A 14,026-nucleotide genomic window follows, 5' to 3' on the forward strand; every position below is an offset into this window, starting at 1 on the left:
CGCCTGGTTCCCATCACCACCACTGTAAAGACGTCTGAACCATCGCTCTGTTTACACTCAATTTTTCAGGTATTTTTGAAAATAACAAAAGAAACATAATTTTTCGTACTTCTATTATTCTGAAAAAAATGAATCAATCAACATTTTGCTTTTCTGGGTTTGGATGGGATGGTTCTTGGAGGGTTCGTTAGGAAAATCAATAGTTCTATATAGGACCGTGAGTTCCATATAGAACCATCTGCATGCTTAAATGGTTCTATGCATGGTGAAATGGTTCTTCAAATTGATGGAGAGTATGTCGTATGTGGTTCTGTATAGAACCTTTTCTAATATAATTCTACATAGCACCAAAAAGGGTTCAACTATCGTTAAAGGCTTGACATCGCAGTAATAGAAGAACCTTTTTTGGTACTATATAGAACCATTTAAGCATGAAATGATGCTATATAGAACTCATGATTCTAAATTCCAATGAACCCTTAAAGAGTCGTCTGTTTTAACTGTGTAGGATTTCGTGAAAGGTCGATTTGTTCCTGATTGGAGAAGATGAACCTTGCATATCGCTGCTGTCAGAAGAAAACCTTGTATCTCCATTTTTGTGGTTTTTCAGTTTTTGACATGATCTGAAAATTCCTGTTGGTCTTTACATCGTGTGTAAACTTCACGATGAATGGACCAAAACAAACGGCCCAAAATGACTTGGAAAAAACTCTGGTTCCACTGACTTGCATTAAAAGTAAAGTAGGTTTTTTCCTTCTCCTGTAAAGTTACGAGGTTTTGATCCAACAACAGCAATAGGTCAATGATCTGTGCTCATCCTGAACTCTGTGCTTATGAATTTCTGAAATCCAGTGCATCCAATGGATTTAAATCAATAGATTTACTCAAACAGCTCAGATTTAAGGTAGAAATCCTGGTATAATCTTACTGCTAGTCGAAGTGCACCTTTAATCCCCTCTGCACAATGCGTCTAAGTGTCAGGTCTAGGGGTCGAGCACTATAGCCTCCAGGTTATTATTGAATATAACCCTGCCGTCCACCTCTTTGCTGCAGTCTGGATGTCTGAGCAGCTCCAGCACACCTTCCCTCAGCTCCGGGGATGCGCTCTTACTGAAGTCCATCAGTTCGGTCAGGAAGTCCAGCAGCAGCTCTCCTTTCTCGTCCCCTGGTTTGAAGCACTCTGTGATGTCCATCTGGGACGGCATTGTGTGCTTCTGGTACGGGATCCCTTTGGCGTCCAGGAAGCTTTTGATGTCTCTGGTCGTGATGCACTGGCTGATGTCGGTGTTGCACAGCTCGGCCTTGAAGGTTCTCCACAGCCGGCCCCACCCGCTCTCACCTGCAGGGGGCAAAGCGAGGTAGTGTCTTATTATATAACAGTCTATTTTGTCAATCATTGGTCAATCAGTCCTAGAGAAACTATCTGAGCTGGTTTATTACAGAGGTAGACGAAGTCCACAAACCACGTACCTGAGTTAAAGTGGAGACCCCCAAGGTAAAATATATGCCTCCAGTAAAAGTAGAAGTTCCTCCCTTTAGACCTCCACTTGAGTAAAAGTACTAAAGTATTTCCCTTCAAATGTACTTGAGTATAGGCGGCACGGTGGCGTGGTGGGTAGCACTATCGCCTCCCAGCGAGGAAGGCCTGGGTTCGATTCCCCGGCCGGGTGACCGGGGTCCTCTCTGTGTGGAGTTTGCATGTTCTCCCCGTGTGTCTGCGTGTGTTTCCTCCGGGTTCTCCGGTTTCCTCCCACAGGCCAATTTGACATGCTAAATTACCCCTAGGTGTGAGTGACTGACTGTCTGCCCTGCGATGGACTGACGATCTGTCCAGGGTGTATCCTGCCTTCCGCCCGAAGACTGCTGGGATAGGCTCTGTGACCCTGACGGAGAAGTGGCTTAGAAAATGGATGGATGGATGTACTTATACGGATGTAAGTATACATTACATTAACGGCATTTGGCTGACACTCTTATCCAGAGCGACTTACAATTTGATCATTTTACACAACTGGCCTGACTGCATGTCTTTTGGACTGTGGGAGGAAACCGGAGAACCTGGAGGAAACCCACGCAGACACGGGGAGAACATGCAAACTCCACACAGAGAGGACCCCGGTCGCCCGGCCGGGGAATCGAACCCAGGCCCTCCTCACTGTGAGGCGACAGCGCTACCCACCACGCCACCGTGCCGCAAAAAGTAAAAAAATATAAAGTAAAAGTACTAAAAGAGTAATTCTGGCTATGATGTCCTGTTATCATTTTTATAACCAGACTGGCTTCATGAACTCATTTCAGGTGAAAGTCCTCCAGCGTCTCTCTTGGTAAACCAGTCTTTTAATAGAACGTCATTAATTAGTGACGCTGACGTCTATTAAAATGATCAGAAGCACAAAACACTGAAGGTAAACAGTTTCCATCAGGGAGAACCGAGTGGCTCTGAAATCACTTTTTACACACAAGCAAAGTTTCAGTTTCAGATTTATTTACAACTTAGTTCCAAGTTTAAGTTGAATAAAAACTGGCTTTAAACTCAGGATCACAGATGAGCTCCTTTACTATGTTGATCTGTAGGCGTCTGTTCATAAACATAAACCAGCCCAAACTCATTTACTATAAAATGAACTGGTGTTTGTAGAAATTCAGAAAAAAGCCGCGTCAGTCTCGACTGCATATGTGGACATATTTCTATATTGAGCTCTATTTACACAAAGTTAGGTTAGTTCATCATTTATGTTGAACAGACTCTCCCAAAGTTTTACGCTGCTGCGCTGACGTTGAACCGCGTGCTGCACTGGGTCGGTATGACCAACAGGTCAAAACCAGCTCTAAACAAAGTGACCGCTGGGCCCTGATTGGTGCTCTGGCTTTGCGCTTCTTTCGTTTTGACATGTTACGTTTTTATACACACAGAAACCAAAAGGAACGACAGATTTCTCAAAATGTAGGAGGAAAAAGTCGGATATTAGACTCTGAAATGTAGTGGAGTGAAAGGAGAAAGACGCCCAGAACAGAGAAACTTCAGTACAGATACACCAAAAATACTAAAGTACAGAAACTAATTACATTTACTCAGTTACTCAGGTACTGTCCAGCACTGAGTGAGCGTCACACTGAACACACTCTCTACCAGTCAAGATGATCTTAACACTAAGATGCTTTTGGGAAATGTGGCCCAGGTTGAATGCTTTTTCCACATTTGCATATACTTAAACTAACTGTTACTAAGTTTCTATTTCAGCACAAACAATCATTTTACATTTCAATGGTAACATAACAAGCCTACATTTCTTCAGCCCGTGTCCTTCAGCTCGAAATAGGCCCGTTTGTGAAGACGTAGTAAAATAAAGCCAAGCATGAAGAATCATAAATGAGCCAAATTTGAACGGAGTTTAGCTCTGCCTCCTGAAGTTATAAGGAGTGTTTCAGCCCAGGCAGCTCTTTGATTCAGCCAAATCAGAACAGAGCTCATTTACACTCGTCAGCCACTTTATGAGGTACAGTTGCTTGTTAACACAAATAGCTAATCAGCCAATCACACGGCCGCAACTGTGCATTTAGGCCTGTAGAGGTGGTCAAGACACCTTGCTGAAGTGCAGACCGAGCATCAGAACGGGGAAGAAAGGGGATTTAAGAGACTTTGAACGTGGCGTGGTTGTTGGTGCCAGACGGGCTGGTCTGAGTATTTCAGAAACTGCTGATCTACTGGGATTTTCACGCTCAACCATCTCAAGGGTTTACAGAGATCGGTCCGAAAAAGAGGAAATATCCAGTGAGCGGTCAGTTGTGTGGACGAAAATGCCTCGTTGATGTGAGAGGTCAGAGGAGAACGGGCAGACTGGTTCCAGATGATAGAAAGACAACAGGAACTCAAATAACCAACCAGAATCTCTGAGGAACGTTTCCAACACCTTGTTGAAAGTCTGCCATGAAGAATTAAAGCAGTTCTGAAGGTAAAAGGGGGTCCAGCCTTTTACTAGCAGCCTTTACTGTACCTAATAAGGTGTCTGTCTTAAAGGCATAGTAACAAAAACAGCCTGATTGATCCTAAGGGACAAAGAGACGTCTGAAAATGATCAAGTAAAAAGGAATTGCAGGTGAATTTGGTGCAAATACCACACAAATGTCATAAGCGGACCACATAAGAAAAATAAACCACAAGAAATATGTAGGACCTCTGCTTTCGGTGATCTGAGGAATAAACCTCGCCTTAGCAACACCGGCTGTCCTCCTCACATGAAGCATCAAATTGATTTTTAACACTGGGAGATTGTGGGTTGGGCTGCAGTGCGGTTAGTACAGCTGAGGCTGTGTGAATGGGCCCCTACCTGCACTGTAAATATGACTCACTCAGTTTACCTGAGACCAGTATGATGAGCAGTTTGCCGTTCTTGTGCAGCAAACTTCGAAAAAACGTAACTGTGGCCTCTGGATCCTTCACATAGTACAGCATCTGTAGAACACGGTGAATAAAGATGAAAAGACGACTTCATACATTCTTAATATTAATCAAGCTAACGCTGAACTCTGATGAAAAGCACAACATTATGCAGGAACCTGAATCATGTGAACGAAGTCCATTCTTTTCTCCAGGTTTCTCTCTTTCCAGTCCTTCTCGAACTCCGACGCGGTCATCTTATTCCACCGGAAGGTGATGTGATCAAGGTCTGGTGTCTTCGACACTAAAACTGGACAAAGTGAATCTCCCTGATCAGTGCTGCTGTTTTCACTGTTACACTACACCCATTTCCACGTTAACACTACACCCATTTCCACATTAACACTACACCCATTTCCCCGTTAACACTACACCCATTTCCCCGTTAACACTACACCCATTTCCACATTAACACTACACCCATTTCCCCGTTAACACTACACCCATTTCCACATTAACACTACACCCATTTCCACGCTAACACTACACCCATTTCCACGCTAACACTACACCCATTTCCACGTTAACACTACACCCATTTCCACATTAACACTACACCCATTTCCACGCTAACACTACACCCATTTCCACGCTAACACTACACCCATTTCCACTCTAACACTACACCCATTTCCACGTTAACACTACACCCATTTCCACATTAACACTACACCCATTTCCACGCTAACACTACACCCATTTCCACGCTAACACTACACCCATTTCCACTCTAACACTACACCCATTTCCACTCTAACACTACACCCATTTCCACGTTAACACTACACCCATTTTCACGTTAACACTACACCCATTTCCACGTTAACACTACACCCATTTCCACGTTAACACTACACCCATTTCCACATTAACACTGCACCCATTTCCACGTTAACACTGCACCCATTTCCACGTTAACACTGCACCCATTTCCACTCTAACAATACACCCATTTCCACTCTAACACTACACCCATTTCCACTCTAACACTACACCCATTTCCACGTTAACACTACACCCATTTCCACGTTAACACTACACCCATTTCCACGTTAACACTACACCCATTTCCACGCTAACACTACACCCATTTCCACTCTAACACTACACCCATTTCCACTCTAACACTACACCCATTTCCACATTAACACTACACCCATTTCCACATTAACACTGCACCCATTTCCACATTAACACTGCACCCATTTCCACTCTAACACTACACCCATTTCCACTCTAACACTACACCAATTTCCACTCTAACACTACACCCATTTCCACGTTAACACTACACCCATTTCCACGTTAACACTACACCCATTTCCACGCTAACACTACACCCATTTCCACTCTAACACTACACCCATTTCCACTCTAACACTACACCCATTTCCACGCTAACACTACACCCATTTCCACGTTAACACTACACCCATTTCCACGTTAACACTACACCCATTTCCACATTAACACTACACCCATTTCCACGTTAACACTACACCCATTTTCACGTTAACACTACACCCATTTCCACGTTAACACTACACCCATTTCCACGTTAACACTACACCCATTTCCACGTTAACACTACACCCATTTATACTCTAACACTACACCCATTTCCACGCTAACACTACACCCATTTCCACGTTAACACTACACCCATTTCCACATTAACACTACACCCATTTCCACGTTAACACTACACCCATTTTCACGTTAACACTACACCCATTTCCACATTAACACTACACCCATTTCCACGTTAACACTACACCCATTTCCACGTTAACACTACACCCATTTATACTCTAACACTACACCCATTTCCACGTTAACACTGCACCCATTTCCACATTAACACTACACCCATTTCCACGTTAACACTACACCCATTTTCACGTTAACACTACACCCATTTCCACATTAACACTACACCCATTTCCACGTTAACACTGCACCCATTTCCACGTTAACACTGCACCCATTTCCACGTTAACACTGCACCCATTTCCACGTTAACACTGCACCCATTTATACTCTAACACTACACCCATTTCCACGTTAACACTGCACCCATTTCCACGTTAACACTGCACCCATTTCCACGTTAACACTGCACCCATTTATACTCTAACACTACACCCATTTCCACGTTAACACTGCACCCATTTCCACTCTAACACTGCACCCATTTCCACTCTAACACTACACCCATTTCCACATTAACACTGCACCCATTTCCACTCTAACACTGCACCCATTTCCACTCTAACACTGCACTCATTTCCACATTAACACTACACCCATTTCCACTCTAACACTACACCCATTTCCACGCTAACACTACACCCATTTCCACGCTAACACTACACCCATTTCCACGTTAACACTACACCCATTTCCACGTTAACACTACACCCATTTCCACGTTAACACTACACCCATTTCCACGCTAACACTACACCCATTTCCACGCTAACACTACACCCATTTCCACGTTAACACTACACCCATTTCCACTCTAACACTACACCCATTTCCACTCTAACACTACACCCATTTCCACGCTAATACTACACCCATTTCCACGCTAACACTACACCCATTTCCACGCTAACACTACACCCATTTCCACGCTAACACTACACCCATTTCCACGTTAACACTACACCCATTTCCCCGTTAACACTACACTCATTTCCACATTAACACTACACCCATTTCCACATTAACACTACACCCATTTCCACGCTAACACTACACTCATTTCCACATTAACACTACACCCATTTCCACATTAACACTACACCCATTTCCACGCTAACACTACACCCATTTCCACATTAACACTACACCCATTTCCACGCTAACACTACACCCATTTCCACATTAACACTACACCCATTTCCACATTAACACTACACCCATTTCCACGTTAACACTACACCCATTTCCACGTTAACACTACACCCATTTCCACATTAACACTACACCCATTTCCACATTAACACTACACCCATTTCCACGCTAACACTACACCCATTTCCACATTAACACTACACCCATTTCCACGCTAACACTACACCCATTTCCCCGTTAACACTACACCCATTTCCCCGTTAACACTACACCCATTTCCACATTAACACTACACTCATTTCCACATTAACACTACACTCATTTCCACATTAACACTACACCCATTTCCACGCTAACACTACACCCATTTCCACGCTAACACTACACCCATTTCCACATTAACACTACACCCATTTCCACATTAACACTACACCCATTTCTACTCTAACACTACACCCATTTCCACATTAACACTACACCCATTTCCACATTAACACTACACCCATTTCCACGCTAACACTACACCCATTTCCACGCTAACACTACACCCATTTCCACGCTAACACTACACCCATTTCCACGCTAACACTACACCCATTTCCACTCTAACACTACACCCATTTCCACATTAACACTACACCCATTTCCACGCTAACACTACACCCATTTCCACGCTAACACTACACCCATTTCCACGCTAACACTACACCCATTTCCACATTAACACTACACCCATTTCCACTTTAACACTACACCCATTTCCACATTAACACTACACCCATTTCCACTCTAACACTACACCCATTTCCACTCTAACACTACACCCATTTCCACTCTAACACTACACCCATTTCCACTCTAACACTACACCCATTTCCACGTTAACACTACACCCATTTCCACGTTAACACTACACCCATTTCCACGTTAACACTACACCCATTTCCACATTAACACTACACCCATTTCCACGCTAACACTACACCCATTTCCACGTTAACACTACACCCATTTCCACTCTAACACTACACCCATTTCCACTCTAACACTACACCCATTTCCACGCTAATACTACACCCATTTCCACATTAACACTACACCCATATCCACGCTAACACTACACCCATTTCCACGTTAACACTACACCCATTTCCACGTTAACACTACACCCATTTCCACTCTAACACTACACCCATTTCCACGTTAACACTACACCCATTTCCACGCTAACACTACACCCATTTCCACGTTAACACTACACCCATTTCCACATTAACACTACACCCATTTCCACGTTAACACTACACCCATTTCCACTCTAACACTACACCCATTTCCACATTAACACTACACCCATTTCCACGCTAACACTACACCCATTTCCCCGTTAACACTACACCCATTTCCACATTAACACTACACCCATTTCCACATTAACACTACACTCATTTCCACATTAACACTACACCCATTTCCACTCTAACACTACACCCATTTCCACTCTAACACTACACCCATTTCCACTCTAACACTACACCCATTTCCACTCTAACACTACACCCGTTTCCACGCTAACACTACACCCATTTCCACTCTAACACTACACCCATTTCCACTCTAACACTACACCCATTTCCATAGTTAAGCCAAACCATTTAAAATGAAATTAACCAAAATGGATCAGACTGAACCGGACTGGTTCGTTGAACTGAACACTGGGCACAACTACAAAGCACAGATGAGGTAAAATGAACAGAGCGGTCAGTCCATACCTTTATACTTGTAAAGCATGTCACCGCTGGGCTCCACCACCTCATTGTCCACTTTGGCCTCTGGGTGCTTTAAGCGCAGCTGCCCAAGCATTTCCAAGTCCATCTCACCTGGAGATGATATTAAATAGGGGTGCTGCAATATGATGATATATCAGAAACTCTGAGTATGTGATGTATGGTCAGTATTTCTAGAAGACTGAACAACTCTGCAGCTCATTTACAAAGACTTAACATCAAAAAGACTCACCAATTAGACAGCCTGTAAACAAACCACCAGGATAAACTGCAAAGCAGCAGCTGATTGGACGATATTCATTTTAAGAATGTATTCATAACGATCACTGCAGGATTTTGTCGTCAAGTTCCTTCTTAAATGATTTATTTTCTGCTCATAGTTTGATTTTTTAAACATAACACAACTTCTTCACTGGGGCATTTTTTCAGCTCATTTGCAAACCTCAGGAAAAGACTGTGATAAATGTCTTCAGGTATCATGATATCATTTTCTGTTAGTATCAGGTGTGAAAGATGCCCTCACAATGTAGCTCCACTGGACCGGCTGTTATGGGGGTCATACCTGCTCCACTTCCCACTCCCATCACGTTCAGAGTGCTTTGTCCAGATCCAACGCTGCAGGACGGAGGAAGAGTGAGAACCAGATTATTTTACCTGTAATCAACCCAGTACATTCACTGATGTTATGACAAGACCAGTGTACCTGGCCAGCATGTCTGGAAGCACTGCATGGATGAAATCTCTCATGCACTGGTGTTCGGAGGAGCGTTCCAGGAACAGCTGGAAAGCCTGATGATATCTGGAATAATCCTCCACCAGACTTCTGAGAGGAGCCGCCATCGCTCTGGAACACAGTAACATATTAAGTAGCCGTTTAATGGACAATCTGACCCTCCGTGTTCCTTCTGTTCCCATATCACAAGCACATGCAGTGAAGAGAGGTCAGAAAGCAGCTAGTGAGGTCTACAGAGGTCAGTTTTTAGCTTTTACATGCAATCATGTTTCCAAAGCAAATAGCAGACGACACACAAAAAGAAATAAAGAAAGACAAAACGTGTCACTCTTATGAAGAATCAAAAGCCTAACAGCGCCCCCTGCTGGAGAGTCTTCGTCCTGCTAAATGTGAGTGAGTGAATGGGTTGAATGAGTCAGTTAAACCCAGCTCCTTGAGGTGCTTTGTGTCTAACAAATATAATTTATATACATGCACACACACAAATACAAACACATTTAAATGTATATTATTAATATTTTTATTTATATGCAGCTAAAGAGCCAAGCTTCTCATAAAGCAGCTTTCTCTGGGTTTTGGTACGAACAATCACTATTTCAGATTTTCATGACAGCAGAAAAGTATGTGACCGTCTACAGTGTCTTCATCATCAGAAAGAACTGAAATGTATAATTGTATGTTAGCATAGCCATGAAAATCGATGTTTCCTAATGACATCACCTAGAGGTAACATGTACAAAGAGAAAAGCAAAGGCCCTAAAACTGGACCTTGAGGGACTCCACAAGAAAAGTACCTTTTCTGATGAATGATTTCCAAGTGAAACCATGAACTGCCTGTCACCTAAAAATGATTTAAACCATTCTAATACTGAGCTCGAGAGTCCGACCCAGCATTGAAGACGCTGGATTGAAAACGTGTGATCAATCATATCAAAGGCTGCACTAAGATGCAGAGAAGCAAAACAGGGTCAAGATCACACGATGAACTCAATTTGTTTATAAATTGTGTTTGTTTTGGAGACACAAGGTGTGTATGTTACATTATATATATATATGCTTTACTTTTAATGTAAGTCAATGGAACCAGAAGTTTTTCCAAGTCATTTTAGGTCATGTCTTTTAGTCCATTCATCATGAAATTTACAAACAATGAAAAGGGTAACAAGTATTTTCAAATAATGTCCCAAACTGAAAAAAGATACAATATAAAGTATATATGAAGATATGAAGAAATAAATAAATAAGTTATAAATAAGTTAAAATTAAATGTCTAGTGTTCAGTAGATTGCAAAAGTGTATATAATCGTTAAAATAAATGTAAACAGATTTAAACATTTTCATTTCAGAATCATTAATATTCACAGAATTAATTACATATATAAACAAACAAACAAACACACACACACACACACACACACACACACACACACACACTGCCTCCTCAGTCCCACAGTCATTCCTCAGTTTCTCACAGTCACTGGAGGAAGTGTGGTGTTAATGAGTGACCACAGAAGACCTGCCGGTTGTGTCCCCTGCTCTGTCTGTCACAGTGAAGGACAGTCGCTCGGTCAGTCCAGCTCTCTGTGTATCAGCCAGCCTAGCTGCGCCTGCTGTAACAGCGGCTCATCAACAGGTTCACAAAGCGAGCGTTTCTCAGCCGCAGCCGTTCAGCAGAGCAACGGAGAGGAGGACAGGAGGAGACAGGAGAGGAGAACAGAGGAGAGCGAGTTGACGCCGAGCTCCAGGCGCCGAGACTCGCCATGCTGCCCCGATCCGGAGAGGAGAGGAGATCAGAGCTCCACACTCACACAATTACCACAAAAACATCGCTCAATCACGACACAGAGCAGGAGCACACACTTACTGCAGCCTTCGGTCCGCGGGGAGGGAGAGACAGAGACAGAGAGAGAGACAGAGAGGGAGGGGGGGCGGGAGGGAGAGAGAGACAGAGAGAGAAAGACACAGAGAGAGAGAGAGACGGAGAGAGAGAGAGGGGGGAGAAAAGGGCAGGGGGGGAGGGAGAGGGGGGGAGAGTGGGAGAGGGGGGGAGAAAAGGGCAGGGGGGGAGGGAGAGGGGGGGAGAGAGGGAGAGGGGGGGAGAGAGGGAGAGGGGGCGAGAGAGAGAGCGAGAGCGAGAGAGAGAGAGAGAGAGAGAGAGAGAGAGGTTCCACCCACAGTCTTAAAGACACAGCCTCTAACAGCTCTGCTCGACTCAATAGAAGTACATGGGAATCATTCAGCTCCTGCTACAACCGCCTTCCTCCACAGCAACTGTTGCTTGGTTTTCGGCCGTCACTGTTCAGACTAACTGTGATGCACAATCAGAGCTTTCCAGAAGGAGTAGTGGCTGCTTTACAGCTGCTTCTGGAAAAGTAGTGGCTGCTTTTTAGCTACTTTCGTTGTCAGAACTTGAATCTCCACCTGTCACACCAAAGAAGCCCAAGTGAAAGTTTGAAGAGAACCCTGCATTTATTCCTGTGACAGAAACAACTGAAAAGCTGCAAATATACAAAAATATCACCAAAAAGTGTAACGAACAAACATACACAACCAAAGGTGTGTAACTTCAACACTTTAGTCAGTAAATCCTCGTCAGTGACTCTGACTCTGTTTGGGCTGAGAATCAGGCCTCAATAATCTCTCCACTCCTTAGCAGCTCCACTGCAGAACTAGATTTCTAGGTCAAATAACAAAATACTCCTCCTTTACTGTATAATCGATTTAACCCTGAAGATCAGCACAGACAACGAAACGGCACAGAGAGACATTCAAGATGAACATCGCTAATTTGGAGATGAATGGACTATTTGGGGTGGGTAGCACTGTTGCCTCACAGCAAGGAGGGCCTGGGTTCGATTTCCCAGCCGGGTGACCAGGGTCCTCCCCGTGTCTGTGTGGGGGTACTCCGGGTTCTCCGGTTTCCCCCCACAATCCAAAGACATGCAGTCAGGCCAGTTGGGCATGCTACATTGCCCTAGGTGTGAATGTGTGTGTCTGTCTTTCTGCCCTGCGATGGAATTGCGACCTGTCCAGGGTGTGTCCTCTCTTCTGCCCAATGACCGCTGGGATAGGCTCCAGCACCCCCCTCTTTAGAAAATGTGTGTGTTGGAATATTTTGTTCTCTTTGTCCATAAAGGCTCCTGATTTTCAATCACCAAGGTTTCAAGCTGACCCCGTGTAAGCTGTGTTACTTCCTCCTCTGGCTGCACAGCCAGGGAACATTATTTCCATCTTCGTGGTGAGGGTTGGGGGAGGGGAGCAGGGCAGTATGGGTTAAGTGTCTCCCTAATAGGCTCCATGGCAGTGATCAGCGTGAGGGCAGGAATATTAGACCCTGCAGCTCTGTAGGACACGGCTAATTTCCTCCAGCATCCCAGCTGAGACTCAACATACAGCCTGCAGTTGCCAGGCAGCAGCCTTGAGAGCCAATCTCAGGCCTTAAGAGGCTCTCGCTCTCTCTCTCCTCTCTCCTCTCTCTCTCTCTCTCTCTCTCTCTCTCGCGCTCTCTCTCTCTCTCTCTCTCTCTCTCTCTCTCTCTCTCTCTCTCTCTCGCGCTCTCTCTCTCTCTCTCTCTCTCTCCTCTCTCCTCTCTCTCTCTCTCTCTCTCTCTCTCGCGCTCTCTCTCTCTCTCTCTCTCTCTCCTCTCTCCTCTCTCTCTCTCTCTCTCTCTCTCTCTCTCTCTCTCGCTCTCTCTCTCTCTCGCGCTCTCTCTCTCTCTCTCTCTCGCGCTCTCTCGCTCTCTCTGTCTCTCTCTCTCTCTCTCTCTCGCTGCTCGAGTGTGAGGGGGATCCCTGTCAAGCCCTGACACTCAGAGCCATCAAGAAACGCTTCAGGAGGTGCTTTAGGTTTGACGTTGACTGATTTAAGGCTATATGTAGCAATTTCTGACACTTTAAGCTTAAGATTAAAAGGGAATTACACCAATCTTTTAAAAATTCCATGCATAATTTTAGTGGTTGAGATGTAAACAGAGAGATTCAGAGGGTTTGGTGTGAAATGGTTCAGACGTCTTTACAGTGGTGGTGATGGGAACCAGGTGTCGCCATGACTACAACACAGATATAGACACTTTATTTACCATCCAGAACCACCAGAGAACCTACACGAGTCTTCTGAGTTCATATGGAATGATGATGATGGAAAACAGTGGAAAATCTGGAATAATGAGTTTTCTTTGGGGACTGTTTTGCCGCACAGCGCCCTGCA

General features: G+C 44.2%; 1 protein-coding gene across 3 annotated transcripts; it reads right to left on the reverse strand.

Moving 5' to 3' along the window:
• Positions 1-11,754, reverse strand: hnmt (histamine N-methyltransferase). 3 transcript variants are annotated; one of them, XM_037539686.1, is made up of 7 exons: positions 11,685-11,754; positions 9,791-9,931; positions 9,650-9,702; positions 9,073-9,180; positions 4,558-4,688; positions 4,360-4,453; positions 1-1,339 (listed from the first exon to the last, which is right to left on the reverse strand). In XM_037539686.1, exons 2-7 carry the CDS (start codon positions 9,925-9,927, stop codon positions 984-986), a joined length of 879 nt encoding a protein of 292 aa, XP_037395583.1. In that variant the 5' UTR covers positions 9,928-9,931; positions 11,685-11,754; the 3' UTR covers positions 1-983. The 3 variants fall into 3 exon arrangements, with proteins under 3 accessions (XP_037395583.1, XP_037395585.1, XP_037395584.1); XM_037539688.1 differs by lacking the exon at positions 11,685-11,754 and adding an exon at positions 11,337-11,668; XM_037539687.1 differs by lacking the exon at positions 11,685-11,754 and adding an exon at positions 11,293-11,668.
• Between the last annotated feature and the right edge of the window lie 2,272 nt (positions 11,755-14,026).

This window comes from Pygocentrus nattereri, chromosome 6 (genome assembly GCF_015220715.1).
Source record: "Pygocentrus nattereri isolate fPygNat1 chromosome 6, fPygNat1.pri, whole genome shotgun sequence".
Classification (NCBI taxonomy): domain Eukaryota; kingdom Metazoa; phylum Chordata; class Actinopteri; order Characiformes; family Serrasalmidae; genus Pygocentrus; species Pygocentrus nattereri.

Coding starts and splice junctions, on each gene's coding strand:
- hnmt (XM_037539686.1), bottom strand. CDS start 9,927: ATGGCGGCTCCTCTCAGAAGTCTGGTGGAGGATTATTCCAGATATCAT. Junction 9,181..9,649: donor GGGAGTGGGAAGTGGAGCAG/GTATGACCCCCA, acceptor TATCATCTCCAG/GTGAGATGGACTTGGAAATG. Junction 4,454..4,557: donor ACTTCGTTCACATGATTCAG/GTTCCTGCATAA, acceptor CGTGTTCTACAG/ATGCTGTACTATGTGAAGGA.